This window comes from Elgaria multicarinata, chromosome 8, assembly GCF_023053635.1.
Source record: "Elgaria multicarinata webbii isolate HBS135686 ecotype San Diego chromosome 8, rElgMul1.1.pri, whole genome shotgun sequence".
NCBI lineage: Eukaryota > Metazoa > Chordata > Lepidosauria > Squamata > Anguidae > Elgaria > Elgaria multicarinata.
This window is the reverse complement of record NC_086178.1, coordinates 20,356,013-20,380,660: the sequence shown is the minus strand read 5'-3', so window position 1 is coordinate 20,380,660 and position 24,648 is coordinate 20,356,013. Positions and strand designations below refer to the sequence as shown.

Sequence of the window (24,648 nt, the reverse complement as noted above, 5' to 3'; positions counted from 1 at the left end):
TGCAGGGGGGCACACGTGAGAGGGTGCTAGTGTGCGCATGTCCTACTTGTGGGCTTCCCATGAGCATCTGGTTAGCTACTGTGGGAACTGAATGCCGGACTAGATAAGTCCTTGGTCTGATTTAGCATGGCTCTTCTAATACTCTTATATTCTTAAAGAGTATATGAAGAATATGCTCTTACTGTTACAATCTCCTTAGGTTATTTTTATTTCCATGGGGGAAATAAGAACGGGGTGGGTGTGGGTGGGGGAAGTAGAATAGCACAGCACATTTTTTGCCCTTTCTCATTCAGCAGTGGTTATTCAATGAATAAAACATTCAGTGTACAACAGCTGGGAACATCTAGCTTATCTGCCATTTTCTGCTTCTACTAATGTAGGTCACGTCACATATCAGCTTATTATTTAGGTTCTTAAATGTGTTTAATAACTTAAGACGATGGCAGTATTTTTGTACATGATGTAGTTATTTTAAAACTGGCCTTGCGGAACAACCAAAAATATATCTCTGTGTTCTGCTGAGCTCTAAAAGGAAAAAGCACAAAGGCTTAAGAGATTTATTTTAAAGTTCAGGAAGTGTTAGATGTTACAACAAACTGTAAGTGTATTATTTTGCAGGAAAGTGGATCCAGACTTAGTGCCACTTCGATCCAGCAAAGGAGATATGCACGTGGAGGCAGTTTTCTAGCGTGGAATTCCTTGGTCACATTAGAAATTGTCTAGGTGGACATTGTTTTAGATGTCCACCTAAAACGATCATATGTCTGGAGCAATTCCTCTATGAGGAAAGGTTGCAACATCTGGGATTGTTTAGCGTAGAAAAGAGGTGAGTAAGGGGCGACATGATAGAGGTGTACCAAATTATGCATGGTGTAGAGGGAGTAGAGAAAGACATTTTTGTCCCCCTCTAATAATACTCAAACCCAGGATCACCCCATGAAGCTGATTGGTGGGAGATTCAGGACAGAAGGACTTCTTCACACAATGCATAGTCAAACTATGGAACCTGCTACCACAAGTCGTAGTGATGGCCACCACTTTGGATGGCTTTAAAAGGGGGTTAGACAGAGTCCTGGAGAAGGCTATCAATGGCAACCAGTCCTGATGGCAACATGCAGCCTCCAGTATCAGAAGCTGTATGCCCATGTACACCAGTTGCTGGGGAACATGGGCAGAGGGTGCAATCATATCCTACTTGTGAGATTTGTGTGGGCACCTGGTTGGCCAATGCTCGACTAGATAGGCCCTTCATCTGATCCAGCATGACTCTTGTTATGCTCTTAACGTACCTTGGCTAAAGTCCATGTAAGAACATAACAGCATGAGAAGTGCCATGGTAGATCAGACCGAGGGTCCATCTAGTCCAGCACTCTGTTCACACAGTGGCCAACTAGCTGTCAGTCAGGGACCAACAAAGCAGGACACAGTGCAACAGCACCCTCCCACCCATGTTCCCCAGCAACTGGTGCATATTGGCTAATTTCCTCAGATACTGGAGGTAGCACATGGCCATCAGGGCTAGTAGCCATTGATAGCCTTCTCCAGGGATTTCTCAGATCCCCTTTGAAAGCCATCCAAATTGGTGGCCATCACTACATCTTGTGGTACTGAATTTCATAGTTTAACTATGCCCTGTGTGAAGAAGTCCTTCCTTTTATCGGGCCTGAAAGTCCTACCAATCAGTTTCATGGGATCACCTGAGATTCTAGTATTATGCAAGAAGGAGAAAAATGTAGTAGCTTCAACACATTTACACCGTAGCAAGTCCCATTGAAATCAGAGGCCTTTACTTCCAAGCACATTTAGGATTGCACTGAATTCTGCTTATTATTGTGGCACTGGTATTGTGTGATGTGTCGTGCAGTGGAGGCTGGTGGCTCTGATTTTGGAGGGGTTGTAAATCCATCCTGGGTTTTAATCAGAACCAGCCAGAAGTCTAAGGGAGCTATGTCATGTGCTGAACCCTATCCCCAAAAGAGGCACAGCACCTTGGATAGCTCTTTTAGAGTTCTGACTGAAACCCAGAATGGATTCATAACCCCACTTAAATCAGAGCCATCAGCGTCCACTGATCCCAGGCTCAACCCAGTTAAAACATCTTGGGCGAGGGGTTTGAAAGGACTAATCTGCTGCGGACTTTGGCAAGCTGCTGACAGATGGACCAATGGTTTGACTAAGGCATCAATATATGCCTCTGGGCCCAGAAAACCAGCCTGCCCCTAAAGAAGTCAAATGTGATGTAGCATAACAATGCACTCTGGGAGCAGGTCCCAACAGCACAGCTAAATGAGAGAGGGAGATGATTCCAATGGTTTATTTCAGTCATAGACCAGCACAGGGAGGTGGATGAGAGTGAGAAGCAGGCCCATTCCACCAGCCCCACTGAAAGAGCATTTCTACATTAAGGGAACTCCCTCCCCCCCGGACATCCTTACACTATTCTTCTTCTGGGGTCTTTCTGCGTGGACTATGGCTTCTTTAGATGGTGACCAACGGCGACCACATGATTTGTAATTGAAAACTTCCCCTCTTGGCAATATTCCAGAAAGTTAAATAAAACAATGCCATCTAGTGGCCTGTGTCATCCCACAATAATTTTTAATAGGGCATTATATTTGATCTTTTTAAAAGCAAGATTTCTGAGGGAAGGTGCAGCTTCCCTCAGAAGGCGTCATGTAAAGGACCTTCAAACTTCCATGAGTGGCCAATCATGAACATGCGATAAATTGCTCATGCAGCGAAGCTCTTAAGGTATTGTTTCCCCTCTCCCTCACTATTCTTTTCCCTTGTGTGTTGTTTTTTTTAAAAAAAAATTGTAAGTTTGTGGACATGGACTGTCTTGTTTTACTGATTATATCTGGGAATCTTTTTGGCTGAAGGGTGGGATAAAAATCCTATAAATAATTTTTTTTTTGTGAACCGCCCAGATAGCTTCAGCTATTGGGTGGTAAAGCAATGTAATAAATAAATGAATAAATAAATAAAAAAATAAATACTGAGATGTCATGGAGATGGCCTCCAAAATCCAAAATTACTATTCAGTGGGGGATTCATGACCCTCTGCCGAGTTTGGCCTATGCTATGTGCTTGGGTAGCACATCCCAAATTAGGTATAGCTGGCCTCTGATCACTGCAGCTTCTTGGGTTCCCCATTTTATTTTATTTTTTTGTTTTGTAAATGATCCAGAGGTTTGGTTGGTAAACAGTGGTGTAATTTCAGTGCCCTCGGAACAGAATTTACTAGGCGTGTGCAGCTGCACGGCAGCGTTCTCCTTCTAAGTGCGAAGAGTAGCCTGACGCCAAGCCAGTAGACGGTCATGAGCCTCATCAATTTCGCACTGCTGCTGGTGCCGTGCAAAACGGGCTGCTACTTAAATGCTCTGCTTCTTCTCTCCCCAAGGACAAAAGGATTAGAAGCTCTTCTCTGACGGAGGCTTTTTAAATAACCTGAACTCAGAAGGAAATGGCTAAAAACAGATGGGCCCTACTGAGGGCTTAATATCTGTCAGGACCAGCCCTGCGTAATGATGGCTTGGGAACAGAGCTGTCCACTTACACCTCTCTCTGTCTGTAGCCTCGTCCACAGTCTACAGCCTGATCCATAATCGGACTGGCTTCAAATTTGAGGGAGCCCTTGGTGGAGGTGGTGCAGTGCTGGGTCAGGCAGGCTTCCCCACATGGGCATGGATGGAAGGACATTGGCTCAGGCAGGGATGGGGGCATGAGGTGATGGTGGGGACGGAGGCTGAAGGGAAGGAAGCAGGCTGGTAGACTGGCTGAGCATGTGCAAGAGAGTGTCCAAGTACCACCAGCAGCAGCAGCAGCAACAACAGCCCTGCTAAGAATAAATCAGGCTGGGGAAGGGAGAGGGAACCCCAATTTGTTCAGGATCAGCTCAGAGGGGTTGCCCTCCCCCTAAAGGATGTTTCATAGTTTGGGGGTGCTCTTGGATCCAGAACTGTCACTTGAGGCATAGGTGAACTCGGTGGCAAGGAGCACCCTTATCTGGATAGAGATAGCCTAGTTACAGTTAACCATGCTCTGATAAGTCTTGTCTGGATTGCTATAATGCTTTATATGTGGGGCTGCCTTTGAAAATGGTCTGGAAACTTCAGCTGGTCCAAAACAGGGCAGTAAGATTGTTAAGTGGCCAACAAGAACACTGCTTTTCCAGCTTCACTGGCTGCCAGTCCAGATCCAGGCCTGATCCAAAGTGCTGGTATTAACATTCAAAGCCTTAAACAGCTTGGGGCCAGGTTATCTGACGGAACGCCTCCTCCCATATGTACCTGCCTGGACCCTAAGATCATCTTCAGATGTCCTTCTCCATGAACCCCTGCCAAAGGAAGTCACGCGGATGGATACCAGGAGGAGGGCCTTCTCTGCAGTGCCACCCCACCTGTGGACTGAGCTCCTAGAGAGGGTTGCCTGGCACCTATGTTGTACTCTTTCCGGCACCGTGTGAAGATCTTTTTATTTCCCCAGTATTTTAACATTTGACCATTCTAGTCTTTTAACTTTGCTGTTTTAAATCTGCATTGCCGCTCGGTTTTATTCTGGTTGTACTTTTATATCACGGTTTAAGTTTTATACTATAAGTTGTACTTTATGGTTTTAATTTTTGTGAACTGCCCAAAGAACTTCAGCTATTGGGTGGTATAGAAAAGGAATAAAGAAACCAACCAACCAAGGGGGCATATTCTAGCCATCAGCACCCTTGTACCACCAGAGCCCAAATTAAGACGGAGGTGGGGAGAAGGTAGATCAAGGGTGGGGAACCTCTTTCGGTCCAAGGTCTCGAGAGCCACATTCCCAATGGTGGTCAGGACTGAAGTCAGAAGGGGTGAAGCCTAAATACTAAAATAGCCTATTTTCGTTTAAAGTTCTTATTGCCAGTAGCTAAGCCTTTGGAGAGGTGTTTCACTTTTTGGAATAGGGGAAAACCCATGCAAAAACTGTACATCCACCAAATGACTAGGGCCCTTTCTATACCTAAGGATTATCCCAGGAAAATGGAAGGATCGTCCCTGCCTGATCCCAGGATCCCCTGTGTGTCACTCGGATGTACAGGGATGATCCTGGGATGATCCCTGGAAAAAAGGCAGGTGTAGAAATGGCCTGGGAGTTGGGAAAATGGGTGTGATTCTGGGGAAATGCAAAAGGCCAGACTGGGACCACAGGGGGAGGGGGGGGTCAGAGATGGAGCGAGATGAACACCCTTGCTGGTCTGTACTTATTCATATGGGCAAAGATACCTGTCAAGAGACAGATCTTTTTTTATCTTGCAGAATACGTTGTAATAAGTTCTGCTGCTGGGCACAAGCAGAATCTAGACAAATTTGACAAGAAAACAAAGCGCAGTTAGAAAAACAAATAAACCCGTAATTAATCAGACAGACAGCTTGTGAAGGAACATGATGGATTTCCTATCAGAGAAATCTTTAGAAGAGAGACGGCTTCTGTGGGCTGGTTGGGGAAGGGGAGAGACGGAGGATACAGATGGAGGATATTAGGCTTTGTGAAGGAATTGCTAGTGAAATGATATGCCCTGCACATTAGGTAGGAGGTCAGTGTAGATAATCATCCCTCGTGGCTGTAAAGTATTTCAATCCGTGATAATTTATTATCTTCCCAAGGCAAAAATGACACTCCTGAACCCAGATCAGCGGCTCGAAAGAGGGGAGGGCCAGAGGAGAAAGGAGTGAGGATGCCTTGAAGGTTTGATTGATATTTTAAAGAGGACGCACCCCTTTTTTCTTTTTGGAAACCCCCACCCCCACCCCAGTATATGTAAGTGATAGGTTCCTTGCTCCCTGTCTGTGTGTAAAGTGGCCAGGTACTAACTTGGATGGTGCCACTATTATTTATTTATTTATTTTATTACATTTATATACCGCCCCATAGCTGAAGCTCTCTGGCCGGTTTACCAAAGTTAAAAACAATGAACATTAAAAACAGATAAACAAAAATTTAAAACCATCAAAAGCATAAAAAGTATGATAGCCTTTTCTCACACACTGTAGTAGTAAAACTGGGTTTGTTGCTGAAAGTACACTAACCATTTAGGGTTGTCAACTGATGACTGAAAAAAGCCCTGGCAATAGTTAGTGTAGGGTGACCATATGGAAAGGAGGACAGGGCTCCCGTATCTTTAACAGTTGCATAGAAAAGGGAATTTCAGCAGGTGTCATTTGTATGCACGCAGCACCTGGTGAAATTCCCCTCTTCATCACAACAGTTAAAGCTGCAGGAGCCCTGCCCTCGTGACCAGGTATGAAAGAGGGCATGGCTCCTGCAGCTTTAACTGTTGTGATGAAGATGGAATTTCACCAAATAGGATTCGGTGTGTTCTGTGTTCCCACAGAGATACTGGTGCTGTCTACAGTCTCACAGCATTTTGAGAAAATTCAATGAAGTCATAGTTCCACTCTTTTCTACATTAGTGAGGCCACATTTAGAGGACTGTGTCCAGTTCTGGGCTCAACATTTTAAGAAGGACATTGACAAACTAGAGCGTGCCCACAGAAGAGTAGCCAGGATTGTGACAGGACTGGAAATCAAGTCCTATGTAGAATGGGTGAAAGAGCTGGGTATGTTTATCCTGGAGAAGAGAAGACTAAGGGGAGACATGGTAGCAGCCGCCAAATACCTTAAAGGCTGCCATGCAGAAGATGGAGCAGACTTGTATTCTGTTGTTTCTAAGGGCAGGAGTAGAATCAATTGGTGGAAATTGCATGGAAGCTGATTTTGCCTAAATATTAGAAGAAACATCCTAATACCCAGGGCCGGCGCCAGACTATTTTGCGCCCTAGGCAGGTGGGTGGCTTCCAGCCAGACACGCCATTCTGAAGCATGCCCAGAAGTGGCTTCTGGGCGTGCTGTTCTAAAGCCGCAGCCCCGCCCCCCAACCCCAGTGTCCTGGCTTCGAAGCCAGGAGCGGCTTCCGGCTGGGTGCTGGCTTCGAAGCCGGAATGCTGGGGTTGGGGGGTGGTGCGGCGGCTTCAGAGCAGTGCACCCGGAACACGCTCTAGGAGAGTAGCTTCTGGGTGCACCGTTCGGCGTCCTCCTTTGTTTGGTGCTCTAGGCCGCCACCTTAGCTGCCTCTATGGCAGCGCCGCCCTGCTAATACCGAGAGCTGTTCCAACTAGTTATGGACAGACTCACCTCAGTCCATTCTCACCAGGTAGTCATTTACTTGCCCCTGCTCTCCCCTCCCCTGAACTGCCTTTCTGGGGATTTGAACTCAGCTCTTCAGAGTCTGAATCCAACCATCACTACTCTCTCAGCCTATACTACTAGTCACCGGATTATGATGAAGATAAAAAGGGCAGGGGAGAGACATGAATACTGCTCTGGTATGTTTGTAGAAATGGTGGAATAAAAAGGTAATAATAAAATACATGGGTTGTGAAGTATATCATAGAATGTTATGGTTGGAAGTAGGGATGATGGAGAAATCCACAATGGAATAAAATGCTTTCAGATTTCTATGAATTGACTTGTGGATTCTGCAGCAGACTGCCTTTCTACGAGTTGCACGGATTCCACAGATTTGCAATTTTTATTTTTATTTTACTTTCAGGAATTTTACACAAACGTAGACGTACAAAAATACGTAAAATACATTAAACAACAACACTGACCAAAAATGTGAATTTTCCCCATAGGGAATGCACATTTTGGAGGGTCTGAATTTACACAAATGCAAATTGCGCAAATTGGAAAAAAATTCCAATTCTGCTGGTGAGTGAATGAAGGATTGAAAGGCACTTGATAATCCATGAAACGGATTTTACAAAATAAGTACACCCTTATTTGGAAGGAATCTTGAAGGTCATGTAGTCCAACCCCCTCCCCCCAAAGGCATCCATTCAAGAGGCAGCTGGACAACCATCTGTCAGGGATGCTTTAGGGTGGATTACTGCATTGAGCAGGGGGTTAGACTCGATGGTCCTGTAGGCCCTTTCCAACTGTGCTATTCTATGATTCTATGTAGAAACAGGATGTTTGCCGTGGTTGCATGCACCCCAGTAAAGTTTTCCTTCTGGGAGATTTGTTGGATGAAGATGGTTTTATTCCCATGGTAAATCTGCTTTCTCTGACCCCCCCCCACCATTTTTCTCCCCATTCCCCTGCATTGTGTGTAACTCAAAGCCAGTGGAACATCTGAGCCTTTGTTAGTGATGGAAAATATCCTGATCTATGTCTCTTTTGCATATTTTTACCCATAGTTCTATTTTATCTATAGTTTTGTTTTATCATTTCCACATTAATCTGTGATTTTAAAAAACACACATCTCAACATATTTTAAACATTCATTTTGTCTCTATCCGCCTCTGGCCCGAGAGTTGCATAGCATCATTCAGGGAAGGGTGAACTATGTTAGATTGCTAATTTCTGATCTGCATATTTGTTGTAGAGATGCAGATCAGGAGATTGCATACAGGAGTTTGCAAAGATCACATTCCTCAAGAATCCTTTACTCTGCAAAAAACATTTTCTGGGTGAAATGGAAGGATTCCTCTGGTGTAAGCTCAGATGTCTCCTAATGGTTAAATTATCACCGTTCGCAAAGAACAGGAAAGAATATGAAAGGATTGTGCTCAATTTTTTTTTTAGGAAAGCCTGTGTACCAAGTTATATATATTCTATAGCACTTGGGATGATACAGTATCAAAGATGAAATTTTATGTCTGTCTGTAAAAGTGAAGTATGAGCCAAGGGTTAACCACCTTGAATTTTACCTTTAAAATTAGTCTTGGGAAAAAAAATCTACTTCATTATAAATACGTTACTGCTATATAATGGCCTCCTGATTGATAAGCCCCAGAGCAACCTGAGCCGGCAGTCTTTCAAGCACCAATCCTTCATTTGGGTTCTAGCAGTGAGAGGGCCACCTCCTTCCTAGCTGGGCCATCAATTTTTACCTGCCAATACAGTTTGATGAGCTTGCTGGTATGTGGCTCCTTTCTTCCAGACAGCCAGTACATGTAGTCAGCGACCATGGTGCTCCTGATGATGGAAACAGAATAAGCAATTGAAATAATGGAGCGGGAGAAAGAAGGCTGATGAAAATACAAGGAGGTGATGTTCGTAACTTAAAGACTGATGTACGGCACGAAAACATTATGCGGCCCCAGGCCAGCAACTGGAAGCCCCTGTGCAAAATCCATCTCACTGGGGTGCTTCTCCCTACAGTTGCCAATCTGGAGGGAGAAGCTGCACTAGTGGGATTCAATAGGATGGGTGTCTTCCCAAAAACGGAGGCCCATGGGGTGTGTTGGATCCTAGAGATTGCTGTCAGGCAGGTGGGCTAGAGCTGCAATTGCAGGATCTTCGACAGCTCTGAGCACTTGTTCCAATGAGGTCTGGTCTGGAGCTCAGATTTATATCTCTTGTATTAGTATACACTCAAGCTCCTCCTCTTTCCTGAAGACTGGAGGGCTTTAAAGGGATAGTCCTGGGGTCCAGACCCTGGCACTCAATTACGCACTTGTTATATCCTGCCTTTTTCTTTTCCAGCTCCAATGACCAGTGGCTGGGGAGCATGAGGCTCCTGCTGTAAACCTGGTGTGGGGCCTGTATTAACCAACTCTATGGATTACACCACTGCTCTTCCTTTTCCAGGATGTTGTCCCCACCCCATATTACACATCCTGGCAGCTGCTCTCGGTTAGGGTTGCAACACCACCATTCCATACTGTCTTGTCAAAGGGACTCTCTGGCCAAATCTAGTTGCTGATCATGGACTAAGGCTATTTATATTCATGTATACTCATAATAATCAGTCATTGGCAGAAGACATAACACCCATGGGGAGATTCCAGGGATCTGTTTTAATAGACAACAAAAATGCAAGGGGAAAAAACAACACCATCACCCAACTCTAAAAGTTGATGGGTTTCCTCACTATTTTTCTTGTGTGCAAATATTTAACAGACACTCAAAAATGCTTTATTCTGGCTTGCCGTAAAGTATTTATGGACTCCCATGCGTTATATACAGTCAAACTTTCTTCCAGGGCAGTGGTGGAGCGCTTGATGTAGTGTGATGCTGGTGTCAGAGAATATCTTAGTCTCTGGCAAAGTCAAACATAGTTCACCTTTGATTAAATTATGCTTGTTGTTACGGAGTGTGTGAGGGGTGTGTGTGTTGTGTGTGTGTGTGGGGGGGGAATGGCAAATTCTACAACTAATTGAATATGCTTTAGTACCTTGAGTGTTTGTAACAACAGCCACATTTCTCTTATTAGAGTGGGAGGATATTAAAAACTATTGTGCAATGGATATTAATGCAGGCTTTAACAGACTTCAGAAAAACACTTTGCTTTTTACTGCTGCTCCTCCAATACCCCTCTCGGTTTCCTTCCCTCTGGAGGTTCCAAATCCAATTAAATGCAACTAGATGTAATTCCAAATTGTCACTTTAGTCAATTAAACATATAATAATCTTGTGCGCCTAATTACTAGCACAAAAAAGTTTATTTGTTGATGCTTTCCTATCAGCGTGTAGTTGCTCATCTCCCCCTCGTCACTGCCGATATATTTATTGCTCCTTGACATTACTGTAAATTGAATTTGGAATTCTCTCTCCGGTTACATGTGTTATAAAAACCCTAATCCCAGGCCAGGAGTAATGCCATTTTAGAACATGTTGTCGCAAGCTGCATTATGTTCTTAATGAGATACGGCCGAAGGAAAATAAAGGAAACGGAGTGTTTAAATCACAAATGGTTCAGAGTCATCTGGGTGTGTTGGTTTGGGGCAGGGGGAGGAATATTGTAGCGATACTCTATGGCCAACCCAGCAAAAGATAAATTTGTCCTTGTACAGATGCATGCTGCTCTTGAATTCACTAGAAGAGCAATACTTTGGGCAGGAGTTCTGTGGGTACTATAGATCAGGGGTGCAGAATCATAAGAACTTAAGAACATAAGAAGAGCCATGCTGGATCAGTCCAAGGCTCCATCTAGTCCAGCACTCTGTTCACACAGTGGCCAATCAGCTGTCGACCAGGGACCAACAAAGCAGGACATGGCGCAACAGCACCCTCCCACCCATGTTCCCCATCAACTGGTGCACACAGGCTTACTGCCTCAGATACTGGAGGATGCACTTAGCCATCAGAGCTAGTAGCCACTAATAGCCTTTGCCTCCAGGAATTTATCCAAGCCCCTTTTAAAGACATCCAAATTGGTGGCCATGATACATCTGAAGCACAAGGGCAAAACCTAGGTCCACAGATGGCCCCACACCCTTCCTTTGCCTCCACCCTCTTTCTCCCCACCACTAATCATCTCAAAATGCCTCTCCTAAGGTTTAGTTTCTGGCAATAAGAGCTTTAAGCTAAAATAGGCCAGCCTTTTCGAGATTTTGGCTCTGTCCCCTTTCCCTTTGGGCACACCCCTTCGCCTTTGATTCTACCCTCCACTGGAAGGCTGCCCCCAAGAGCTTCTCATAAATAGGATTTGTCCTTTGGGGTGTAAGACGTTCTGCACCCCTGTGCTAGATACCATGGTGAGGACGGTTCCCAACTCTCATACAAGCTGCTGGCAAAAATGATGAAACCAGGATGACTTCTGAACTGAACGCACTTAATAAGAAATCTGCCTGTAGGTTACAGCATCCTTGGGACAGAGCTGGGGCAAATGAGAGGGCCCACTGTTCTGGCCACCAATCAGGAGATGGGAGGTGGTCCAGCAGCAGTATTGTTGGGCGCACCTTGGGCTCATTGGCGCTTTCATCTGATCTCCGCTGGCTCTGCTCCCTACATGCATCTTGGGATGGAGCCGGTTGAGTTACAATGATGACGTGGCCAGTGAGCCTGGGCACTCCTGACGGCATTGCCTCCACTGCCACTATGGTGGGCCTGCCTGACAGTGGACTTTCCCCTTGTAAAAACAACAACCTTGAGGCCAAGAAGTAGGCAAAGTTTGGGGACTTCCTCCTTAACCCCAACTCTTCTAAGTGAAGGGATGTTTCTATGAAAAGGAATCACATAACTTCTAATGTGAAGCCTGAAGTGGTGCAGCCCAGAGGAAGTTTGACCACCTTAATGAGAGCCAGGCCACACAGCTAGCTTGATCTTACCGAGTAGGATAAATTGGGCTTGAGCCCTGCGACGACACGGACCTCACACAGAAGGCCTTGCCTAGCACACCCTTCTCAAGCCAAGCACCACCTCTTGAAAAGCCTGAGGAAAGGGTACAAAACAACACAACCTCTCCCCTATATGTGACGGTACAAGGTAAAAGGTTTTGGAAAATAGGTTCTATTGTTGAGGTACTGAACTGCAGGTGTATTGATAGGTGTTTTTACACTGTGTAAAATAGCAAGTAATAAATCTGAGCTGACACGTGGTTTGTGGTAACCGAACACAAAGTAAAGTTTATTGAAATTGAACAGATATTTGGTATTTCAATTTAGATCAAACCTTATTTTTATATTTAAAACAAGAACCCCAAGTCCCTTAAAGTCCTATAATTTTTGTGAACCACCCAGAGAGCTCCGGCTATTGGGTGGTATAGAAATGTAATTAATAATAAATAAATAAATATCTCTTCTCACTCCTTACACACCAAACACTCTCAAGAAGCACAAGCTTCAGACACTCCACAAGAATAATAATCAGACTCAGACTCAGACTGGACCAAACCAAACTAAACCACAATCCCCTCAGCCAACCTATTTATACTCCTCCCTCCCCCTCTCTCACCGCATCACTAGCCACACCCACTCAGTCAAACATTCCGCACTCACTAGACATACAAACCCACAGACATACCTAAGGGACAGAAAGGTGGGTATCGCCACAAGCCCCTCAATAATTTCAAGCACTGGATCTTCCTTATTGTTCCAAATTCAGCCAGATAAGATTTTGATTTGCTCTCACTCTGAAGACCCATAGATGTGCTATTTCCTCTTCTCTTGGTTTCACCCCTTTTCACCCAACCACCCATCGTTTGATGGTTTCTGGTAGGGGTGTGCACGGACCCCCCACTCCGCTTCACTTTAAGATCCGCCATTTTCGGATCGGCCCACTCCGCCCCGCCCCCACTCTGCCTGTGCCCACTCCGCTCCGCTCGGAGCTCCGGATCCGGATCGGAGCTCCGGTCCCCCCCCATAGGGGGGGTTACCGGGCCCTGCCGCCATCGCCGCCCATGCGGCGACGGCGGCAGAGCCCGGGAAGGAGGAGGGGGGCCTTACCTGCCTCCGTCCGTGGTCCGTCGCCGTCTTCAATTGAGCCCGTGGTTCCACCAGGAAGTCTGGGCCGCACTGCTGGAACCACGGGCTCAATTGGAGACGCTGACGGACCGCGGACGGAGGCAGGTAAGGGAGAGGAGGGGGGGTTACCGGGCCCTGCCGCCATCGCCGCCCATGCGGCGATGGCGGCAGAGCCCGGTAAGGGACCAAGGGGGAGGGGGCCTTACCTGCCTCCGTCCGCGGTCCGTCACCGTCTTCAATTGAGCCCGTGGTTCCACCAGGAAGTCTGGGCCGCAAGTGCGGCCGAGACTTCCTGCTGGAACCACGGGCTCAATTGGAGACGCTGACGGACCGCGGACGGAGGCAGGTAAGGGAGAGGAGGGCGGGGGGCGTTACCGGGTCCTGCTGCCGTCGCCGCATGGGCGACAGCGACAGCGGCAGGGCCCGGTAAACCCCACTTACCTTTCCGGCGGAGCTCCGTATCGAGGCGAAGGATCCGCCTTCACCTCGATCCTCTTCGCCACGCTCTGCCGGCCCCCCAATCCTCTTCGCCTCCGCCTTAAGGGCAGGCGAAGCCCCCCGCTCCGCTACTGCTTCTCCGGTCCGATTAGAAGCGGAGCACATCCCTAGTTTCTGGTAGTGCTGGGCCAAATCCTGCTCCCTATTTTTGGGAACTTTTCCTCTCTTTCTGCGAAAGAGGCATTGCCTTTTCTGCCTTCTGTGAAGAGAATTCAAAGAATTTTCTCCTTGGGGAGGGGGACAGCGTTTCCACTCACATACCTTTTTTAAACATAGCCAATTGCTGAGCGGGATTCTTCCTATTTTTTAGATTTTTAGAACAAAACCCCCACCCCTTCCCCCGGCATTTGGAGGAGCCCAGCAACTCTTAGTGAATGCCTACTGGAGACCATGTGACCTCTCCCTCTCCAATAAGCGTTCAGGAAGAACTTCTGTGCTCCTGAAAATGCTGGGGGTGTTTAAAAAGAACAAAAGAAGACCCCTTAACAACTGGCTACATTAAAAAAAAATGTATGTGGAAAACCTGTCCCCTCCCCAGGAGAAAATTCTCCAAAATTCTCAGCTCTCCCAGCCTCTTTCGGACAAGTTTTCATTCCCTCCCTCATGAAATGCCAAAAATGGAATAGTCAAAATATTTGGCACAGTACTAGTTTCTGGGTTTCGTGCAATTCACTCCACCTTTATGAAAGTTGAATTGCCTAGTAACTAGCAGTAAGAGCTTTAACCTAGAGTAAGATTTCTTTCTTTCTTTCTTTCTTTCTTTCTTTCTTTCTTTCTTTCTTTTCTTAACCCTACCCCTTTTACCTTTGACCTTACTCCCTTTGCATTTGGTCCTACCCAGCACTGGAATGAGGTCTCCAACAGTTTTTCCAAAATTCACTTCAGCCTTCAAGCTGAAAAGAGTTCCCTTCCCCCTGCTGTAAAGTATGCCTGCATCCTGATCCCCATAGCTCAATGGCAGAGCACATGCTTAGGGTGGCCACTTATGCATCACCAAAAAAAGAGGAAACACATCACCAGGGAGGACAAAAGAGGATACCCAAGGATTGTATCCAATTTATTTCTAGTTAGAAAAGACCCATTGAAATGAATGGGGCTTAAGTTAGTTCAGAGGGAGAGGCGGGTAAGAAATAATAATAATAATAATAATAATAATAATAATAATAATAATAATAAGTCATGGTTAACCTAAGTCACATTCATTTTCAATAGGTTTACTGTAAGTAGGAATAACATTTTATACAATCCCAATTTGCACTACATTTGCAAATGAAGAAATATATGTATAGGCGCAAATAGAAACAATAGCTATAATTTAAATAGAAATACAATATATGTCAACATAGTAGAGAAGACTGACCAGAGGGGCATCTATATGGTGCTGCTTTTGCTACTGATTCCCCTGCAAAACCTGCAGCATCGCTGCAGCAAAATGGCAACAACAGGGTTACATGGCAGGAGTGAGCCATGGGCTATCCGAGCAGGAAAATTTTCAGCGCTGTCGTCACACAGCAAATATTAATTAAGCAGCAAATATTGATTGGCTGAAAATCTCCCAAAACTTTTTTGTTTTTGTTTTCTAGCAACTACGCAACATTATAGCTTTGAAAGCCTGTATCTGCGCACCTGCACAGCTGCAGTTCATTGAATTTATGCATTATTCACAATAACTGTCCTTACTTTCATTCCAGAATGAGACTTTAATGTTGCCTTGGCGGCCATTACTAAACACACACCTGGAGGCCACCCCTGCCTTGTATCTTGCACCTCCCCTGCACTGGGATCCTCCCCATAATTATGCCCACTCTTTTAATCTGTACTGATGCCACCACTGACATGCACACGGCATTGGAGCAAAGTAAAAACTTGCAGTAAAATGAGACATCAAAAATGTACAGCTTCGACGGGAATAATACAATATGGCTGCGAATTGGTGGATGCATCCTATAAACAACGGAGCACAACTGCACAGCCACGACAGATATTTTTTTTAGTTTCATGGATGTTCATTGTGGATTATTACTCCAGAGGTTTTGAAGCTTCAGGACAAGTTGGCTGCTTCTATAATAACCAAGATGAAGGCTACTGTTTGACGCCATGGTATACCCAAGGAGATAGTGTGTGACCATGTTGTCCCCTTTGCAAGCACACTTATACTGCAGTTTGTGACTGACTGGGTTATTTAGTTGATCCACTCCTGCCCAGATTATCCACAAGCCAATGGACAAGCAGAGCGTACTGTCCAAACTGTCAAGCTCCTGTTCAAAAAAAAATCTGCATTGGAAGACTCTGACCCCCCACCTAGCTTTACTGCATGTCAGGAACACACCATTCACTGGGTCACAATTTGCACCAGCATGAATATTGATGGGTCTGCTGCTGTGGAGCACACTACCGGCTACAGCGTTGGCTCTCACGCTTCCCTAATGACGCCCATGAGCAGCTAAACACTTCTCAAACACGCCAGAAAAAGCACTCTGATACTCATGCATCACCTCTTCCTTCATTATCAGAAGGAGAGCGGGTCTGGATGCAGGCAGGCAGATGAATGGTTTCCTGCAAAAGATGTGAGCCTCATTCCGATGATGTGAGCCTCATTCCTCCATTAGTCAGGGCTAATGGAGGAAACACTTATCGAAAAAGCTGCCGGCACCTAAGGAAATCCTGTGCTTCAGCTATGCCACAGTCTGACTGCAGCACACAAGAGTCTTCAAGAGAATGTCACACTGAACCACCTGAACAATCGTGTCAGGAGGGAAGACCCCTACCAGGGCCTGAAGACAGGTACTTCAGCAAAAGACCACACAGATGTGAAGTGGTCGGACTGTGCCCTTGCCAGCAAAGTATCATGGTTTCATACTGGGTTAGTGGTAAGACATCACCCCATCGGAGAGTCAAGTGCTTGTAATCTCTGACTCCACAATCATCAGTTAATTCACATTGGCTTATTTTGTGCTACTTTTAATTGAGGAAGGGGGATGTGGTGTTAAGAGGAGGTTGTCTATAGACACTCCTCTTCCCATAACTCAGTGGGTAGGACTTATATTCTGTGTTCTTCTCCTCCCCACAGTCAGTCCTGTGCTTGTGAGCCTCAAGACCAGTTATATTTCTTCCCTTAAGCTGTTCAGCTGTTCTTCAGAAGTCTGCTGTAGTGAATGGTCAACAGAGAGAGTCAAATGAATGACTGCATGCAAGGATATTACAAAACTGACAGTCCTTCCTCCCAGCTCCAATAAGCAGGTAAAAATTAACAACTGATGAGTAGATATTCTGGGTGTCTCTGCAGGGCTGACATTTTGGAGCCTTAATATAAATTGAAAATAGGATCAAAGGATGGTGATAGTTCAAGGGATTAAGTCTGGAGAAGAATGGATATGTCACAGGGTGGCGGCAGCTTTGTATCACGTACATCCTTCTGCTTTGAAACTCAGGCCTTGCTCTCAGAATGGCAGACTTCTCCTGTGCTTTCCCAAGCAGAAATGAAACCTATGACCTAATCTACACCAAGCAGGATATTGCACTATGAAAGCGGTCTATAAAAGGCAGGAGCCACGCTACTGCTTTTTAGCAGTATTGAAGTGCCCTGACAAATGTTGGGGCCCATTGACACATACCATATACTGCTTTCATAGTACTATATGTTGCTTGGTGTAGCTCTTGCCTTTCATATACCACTTTCATCCTGTTTTCATAGTGCAATATCCTGCTTGGTGTAGATTAGGCCTGTGTCAAAAACAACAGAATATTAGGGTGTCTGGCAACAACCTCGTCAAACAGGACACCTTCAACTCGAGGACTGTCCTCTGCCAGCTCTTCACAATAGAGGATTGTCCTCTGCAAAGTAGGACACCTGGACACCCTTTGAATGCAAAACATTCCAGGTTCAAACCAGGCATCTCCAAGTAGGGCTGGGAAAGAATCCTGCCTAAAACCCTGGAGAGCTGCTGCCAGTCAGTGTTGGCAATACTGGGTTAGATGGACCAGTGCTCTGACTTGGGGCCTTGCTAGATGATGGGGTAGCCTGGTACGAGCCCTGGGCCTGCCTCTGTGCATCCAGATGATGCACAGGGGATCCCGGGCCCAGGCAGGGGTAACCCTCCCTTGGCCTGGGATAACCGGCACCACTTCTGGCCCGGTATTTCCCGCAGTCTTGGGCTGAGCCTGAGACCGTGGGCATGTAGCCTGTTCCACCGCTTTTCCCGGCTACTGCATTTACTCACGAGGGTGGGGAGATGGGGGGGAAATGGAGCCAGGGGGGAATAGGGATTGGAGATCGTGGGCGGGTGGGGAATCGGAGATCATGGTGGTGGGGGACATCGGGGGCATGGGGGAGTGGGAAACCCTTTTTTTTAAAAAAAAAAAGTCTACCTTTCTCGTCGGTGAGCTCCTGTGCACATGGTCCCTTTAACCTAAAAAAGAAATGGCAGATGCGCCAGGTCCTTCCTGCAGCCTGCCGCATCTTACGTGTAGACAGGGGCAATGGCCCAAGCTATTTTTAGTGCAAGCTGGCCCCTACTCCCGCACGGATTTGCAGGTAGGTCTAGCAAGGCCCTGAGTGTAGCTTTGTAGGAAGCTGAGACTTGCCTAAGGCTGTTCAGGAAGTTTATGGCTGATTTTAATGAAGGACTTTGGGCAACAGCAATAGATTCTTCTTTCCATCGTTAAAAAATGCTGATCATGCTGCCCAGGTTTACCTTGTCCGTGCGATATGGAAGCCCCAAATTAGAATGTGCGAGGATGAAGGGAAGTTGCAGGATGAAGCTTAAGCCATGTAAAGCTTTTCACTTGGTTTCATTTGAAAAGAATGCTAGTTACATAGATCACTGTGTTTATTCATTAACCAATATCGGACACTTCCAAAGCAACTGCAGTTTTAAGAGATTACATTCTGCAGATCTGCACTCTCAAATGCCACCCCCCCCCGTTCGTTGTGGAAAGAATGTTACACTCTGCTGGCGCTGACAAGCAGCTCCATGTTGGCCAAGTGAAACTACTTGGGGTGGCATAAGCTAGTGGTTTGCTTCCTCATCTTTGCTGTTGGCAGCCTAGGCTGAATTCTCTCATCCGTTTGACTGATTTGCAAATATAGCATTTTTCTCTCTGTCTTCTTGCAATAAAGCCAGCCCACTCCTAGCACCCGAGGTGGAAGTACACGTTGTAAGACAAATGGGTCTGTCTCCGAAAATGGCAGGCCAGTGTCTGATTCTTCCCGCCCTTTGTGCAATGTTTAGTGCAGTTTAACTCATGTCCTGACGCCATGGCCGGCCCTACCATTAGGCAAAATGAAGAGGATGCCTCAGGTGGCAGTTATTGTGGGGCAGGGAAGGATGGCAAGGTGTTAGAGGATGGAGCTGTGCCCTGTAACCTAGCTGGCTGCCCTCAGGTATGGTGGATGACTCTGTCCTGTCACCAGTGTTGAGGAAATATTCAATGGTCAGTCCACTTAGCTTCTGTAATGGGGGCAAGAAGCATCTTGACTTTCATCTCAGGTAGAGTTAGGTGACTCTGCCAGTTTTGCTTTCTCCCGCATTCAGATGTTTTAATCTCAAGTTTCTTTCTCTTCCAAATATGAAGAACTTTGTGAATTTTGCTCAATCTGACCAGAAACGGACTGAAACGACTTTCGCACTCATCTACACCAGCCAAAGTCAATAGGTACAGCTATTCCCATCAGGTACCATGATGTACCTGCCTGCGATATAGCTGTTAAAAAGGTGGTAAACCTAATTCAGCACTAACATAATTGAATGCAAACCCAGATTTTTAAGAACAAGGCACTCAAAGCCCGGCGCCTGGGTGAACAAATCTGTCATTTTTGGTTTCTCCCACATTTGGTTCATCCTGAATATGGAGAAGGAGAATGTTGCGAATTTTGGTAAATTCTTATCCCATCCCTAGTCTCAGGTGGCAAAATGTCTTGGGCCACTCCTGTCTGATGTCACTCGGATGTTGTCCATGTAGAGCGGACATGGGACAGCACATAACTGAATGCCATCAGGACAGGTGATAAGTAGTATTACATGTGACAGAAGATGTATTGAGCATATGAATGAGTGAGCTCAACAAGAGATGGGCATTTTGATGGCTGTCCTTTGCTTCTTATAACATGCAGTTCTACCCTTTCTGAGGCTTTCTGTCTGAAAGATTAGATTACAGAGCTGGCTTCACTAGCTGGGCCGAGGCGAGTCACTTAGGGGACAATTTAGTGGAGTCAAGAGGGACTATTGCAATTTAAGTGGTCCCTGAATTGCCTCTTGAGTGACTTGCTGGAGATCGCAAGGGAAATTCCTCAGCTCCTTGTTTGTTGGGGGAATGACTTGCCTTTGCCATAAAGACCATCTGTTTTTCTGACAAGGATGATCTGCAGAGCTGTCAATTCAGCCCTTCCAAGATTTCTCCAGGAAAGGAAAGAAGCAATGGTAACTAAGGGGTGGGAGGGGCACCAAGGTAGGAGCATTGGACATAATTCATTGGGAGGTTTGCTGGGCTGCGCAGGCCTCACTGTAATGAAAGAGAGCTGCATAAGGGCATGTTAGAGAAGGCAGGGGGGGTCTCCAGAGGTCAATTCCCCCCTCTGCATTAATGGTGGTTGCCGTTAGGGTGAAAGGGGGACATGCACCTTTTTTGAGCAAAGCTTGCATATTCCTCATCAGGTTTGCAAAAATCCGTTCGTTAGAAAAATGAGCACTTTAAAAAAGGGCATGTTGGAGAAAGAAGAGCATTTATATGCTTTAGTCACTGGGAGGAAATTATGTATTTGGGTGCACACTTTTTTAAAAATGCATACTTTCCCCATTCAAATTAATGAAAACAAAAAAGCTTGCATCTGGACTGAGCTTCCAAGTGAAACTCGGAGAACCTTGATGAGCTCAGTTCTGCCATCCTCATAATAAGCCTGTGAGGCAGGCTAAGCTGAGATACAGTGGTTCAAGATCACCCATCATGACTGAGTTGGGATTGGAAGATGGGTTTCCCAAACCTGGGGTTGCTCCAGTCTTTGTCTGACAAGACGAACCTAGCTTTCCCCAACTAGTGCCCTCCAGATGTTTTGGACTTCAGTGCCCATAAGCCTTGACACACACATAGCCAATGGTCATGACTTATGGGAGTTATAGTTCAAAACATCTGGAGGATGCCAGATTGCCTACTCCTGCCCTGGCATTTAGAGTGCCTTCTAAGCATCTGGTGCTGATGCCATGTGAATCTCAAGATGAACACACTCAACAGCCTGGCAAAGACAACCATTGTTTTGGTTTGTCTTTGAAGAGCCTCTTGAAGGAAGATTTGATCACCATTTTTGTGGAACACGCAACTGTGCCCTGCAAGGGCAAAGACGTCGTAGCTAAATCACAGTGGAACAGCCTCAATTTCAGTGGTGTTTATATTTTTTTTATTTGCTGCATCTGGCCACTGGGTGGAGTAGAACCCTAAGATATATAGTAACTGTAGGGCACCCAGCAACAGAGCCTGCACGTCGTAATCTTTAGCCCCTTTTGCCAACGTTTATGAGATACGTACTTTTAGAGTCAAAGCAGTTCCTATTTTTCTCAGATTTGCCTTGAGTAAAAATTGTATTGTGAAGATCAGGCCAGAGACAATAGCCCGTTGACAACTAAAACAGTTTGACATTAAGCACACAGAATCACTTTGTTAACATAGTGTTACATTCATTAAATAAAAACCCCTACGGTTTGCAAAACAATGTTAAGGCTCTACAGGTTTCAAACAAGCACCAAAAAGCAGGGAAATTGGGAGTTAAGGCTCACAAGCCTTAATGCCACATCATCCCTAAAGCGGCAGGAAGTCAAGTGAAATTCTTACTCTCCCAAAGCAGATAAACCATGAGGACAGGATGAAGAATAGGATATGCAGAGGTGACTGTGGGGTTGTGGAAAACTGATCACGAACAACTTAGGGCCACCTACTTCTCTTTTTTTGTTTAGAGCAGCCCTTTCCCCGACCTGGTGCCCTGCAAAGGTGATGGACTACAACTCCCATCATTGCAAGTCAGTATGTCCCATGGGCTGCTATCAACTAGCTCTGATTACCAGAGGAGGGTATGAACAGTTGGGATTGGTACCAGTGACCGATGATGTAGCATCCCTTGTTAAGGCCCGTAAGCAGTCCAAAATAACTATTTCCCCCCCATCCTAATTCTGAGAAAAGAAAATTACCAGTTAATGAATTACAGAACATTGAGTCCAGGCCAGGTGATGAGATTTTGGACTGGTCATTGGGCTCTCATTGTATAATGAAGCCCCAGGTGAGAGATGTTACTGAGAATTTCCGCACAATAATCCTACAATTAACGACTTGCTGTCTGTGTGTGTGTGTGTGTGTGTGTGTGTGCGTGTGTGTTGTTGTTTCATTCTTCATTTGATCATTGCTGCTGATGCTTGATTTTCAATTTAATCCAAGACATGTCTACTCAGAAGTAAATACTACTGTATGCAATGAGTCTCACATCCATGCACTAATTTGAAAGGGTGTGTGGATTTTGTTGTAGTTGTCTCTGGGAGTGCTGTGCATTTAGGGACTTTTTGTGAATGAAGGGTTTAAGCTTCCTCCCCTCCCCCGCAATTTCTTTTTAAAAAATCCATATATTTGATGTTTAAAGAATTGTTATTCCTTGAGCCCCTATCTGACTTCATATTGTGACACAGCTACTTGTGGAGCCTCAGAGCTGATCAGAAGGGAGGGGCTCAGGAGAAGAGCCCCATTGCACTGGGAAAGAGGGTAGGAAGGAGGAAAGTTTCCCCCTCCTTTGTCCACCCCACTCTGGCAATCCAGTCCGACTGGGAATCACAATATGGATATATACTGCTTGGGCTCTTATTAGCTATGATGGGTTTTAATGTAGATAACTGGGAGAAAGATCTAGTGTAGGGAGAGGTTTGGGGCTGGGGAGTCTTATCTTGAAAGAAAAGCGTTACCAATTTAAAAAAAATCTTTGAAATTTAGGAAAGCACTTGAGACCCAAATAGTGCTCTTCTATTTTGCCATAGCTAGGACATATAGTTTTGTCACGATATAGGAGGTAGCCACTTGTTTTCTGACTACTTGGGATTGGTTATAGTGCAAAGCTAAGGTTTTAGTGTTGAGCTAATAATGCATGCTTACTCCCAAGTAAGTGTGCTGAGCATCTTATGTCTACTCAGAAGTAAGTCCCATTGGCTTCCATGGGGCTTACTCCCAAGTAAGTGTGCTGAGGGTCTTATGCCTACACAGAGTAAGTCCTGGCTTTCCTGGGGGCTGCAAGGAAACAGTACCGCAGACGTCCCCCTCCCATCCTTTGCACACATGCCAGGGAAGGAGGGAGGCACTTACAGACACTCTATGTGTTTTAAAATTGGTAGGACTTGCTTCTGAGTGAACATGCATTATTAGCCCAACATTGAAACCTTAGGATTGCATTCTAAACCAACAGAAGTGTCTGTGGTGTTACACCCCGCAAGTCAGTTCCCTAATGTAAGATTTGTAAGTCTATTGTGTTTAGAATTTTGACCTGAGTGGGTGGAGACGGAATATCTTAGGAGGGGGGAGGAGGATATATATAAGGGAATGACTGAGGTGATAAGGGGGTGGTGTGTTTTAAAGTACTTTGATTCGAGGGGAGAATTAGAGGATCAGGGTAAAGAGGGTTGTCTTTTGAGTGTAGTGTGCAGATAGTCAGTTGGTGTATATTAAACGATCCTGATAATAAAGAAAGTTCAAGAGTGAAGGTGTGAGAGAAAAAAAAGTGTGTGTGAGAAGAGAGAAAGGATTGGATGAGAGGTTTAACAAGGGTCTGAAAAGTTTTATTATGAAACAAAGTTTGTGAATTTATCTCTAGATGTTTATCTCTATTTATCTCTAGATGTTTTGGACTTCAGCTCTCAGAAGCCCATTATTATTATTATTATTATTATTATTATTATTTATTTATTTATATAGCACGATCAATGTACATGGTGCTGTACAGAGTAAAACAGTAAATAGCAAGACCCTGCCGCATAGGCTTACATTCTAATAAAATCATAATAAAACAATAAGGAGGGGAAGAGAATGCAAACAGGCGCAGGGTAGGGTAAAACTAACAGTATAAAGTCAGAACAAAATCAAGTTTTAAAAGCTTTAGGAAAAAGAAAAGTTTTTAGCTGAGCTTTAAAAGCTGTGGTTGAACTTGTAGTTCTCAAATGTTCTGGAAGAGCGTTCCAGGCATAAGGGGCAGCAGAAGAAAATGGACGAAGCCGAGCAAGAGAAGTAGAGACCCTTGGGCAGGCGAGAAACATGGCATCAGAGGAGCGAAGAGCACGAGCGGGGTGATAGTGTGAGATGAGAGAGGAAATCTAAAAGAATTACAACTTTTACCAGTGGGAATCTACACTGCCCCCCTCTAACCTAGCTTTCCCCAACCTGGTGCTCTCCATATGTTTTGGCCCTCAACTTCTACCATCCCTGGCTAACTCCCAGCAGCCCTGGCTATCTCCCAGGAGCCCCTGGCCAACTGGGAAGTGTAGTCCAAGACATTTGGAAAAACCCTAGTTGAGGAAGGCTGCTGTGACTTAGTGGAGGCTGGTGGCTCTGATGTCAGTGGGGCTGTGAATCCCCTCTGGGTTTCAGTCAAAACCAGCCAGAACTTTAAAGGTGCTACCCAAGGTGCTGAACATAGTTTGGGGATTGAGTTCAGCACCTTGGATAATTCCACCAGCCTCCACTGCTCTGACTGCTATTTTGTAATGGTCCCAGGGTTTGCCTGCTATTGAAAATAAGCGCCAGTTGTAGTAGCCTAGATCCTGATCATTCGCTTTCCTCCTGTCTCCACCTTTACACTTCCCTGTGACTTAATGCTGTAGTAATATATTTCTGGCTGACTTGAACTCTCTTTGCAACCTGCCAGCTCTGAGCCGTTATCATATAAAAAGGAGCCATTGAGAAGCAGCATCA

General features: G+C 45.5%; 1 protein-coding gene across 1 annotated transcript in view; it reads right to left on the bottom strand.

Annotated features, from left to right (window-relative positions):
• SPATA16 (spermatogenesis associated 16) overlaps positions 1–24,648 on the bottom strand; it is a 181,169-nt gene that overhangs the window by 76,719 nt on the left and 79,802 nt on the right. Inside the window, exon 4 of the mRNA XM_063131969.1 lies at positions 8,929–9,013. Coding sequence (XP_062988039.1) covers positions 8,929–9,013 — 85 coding nt within the window. The remainder of the gene's footprint in view (positions 1–8,928; positions 9,014–24,648) is intronic.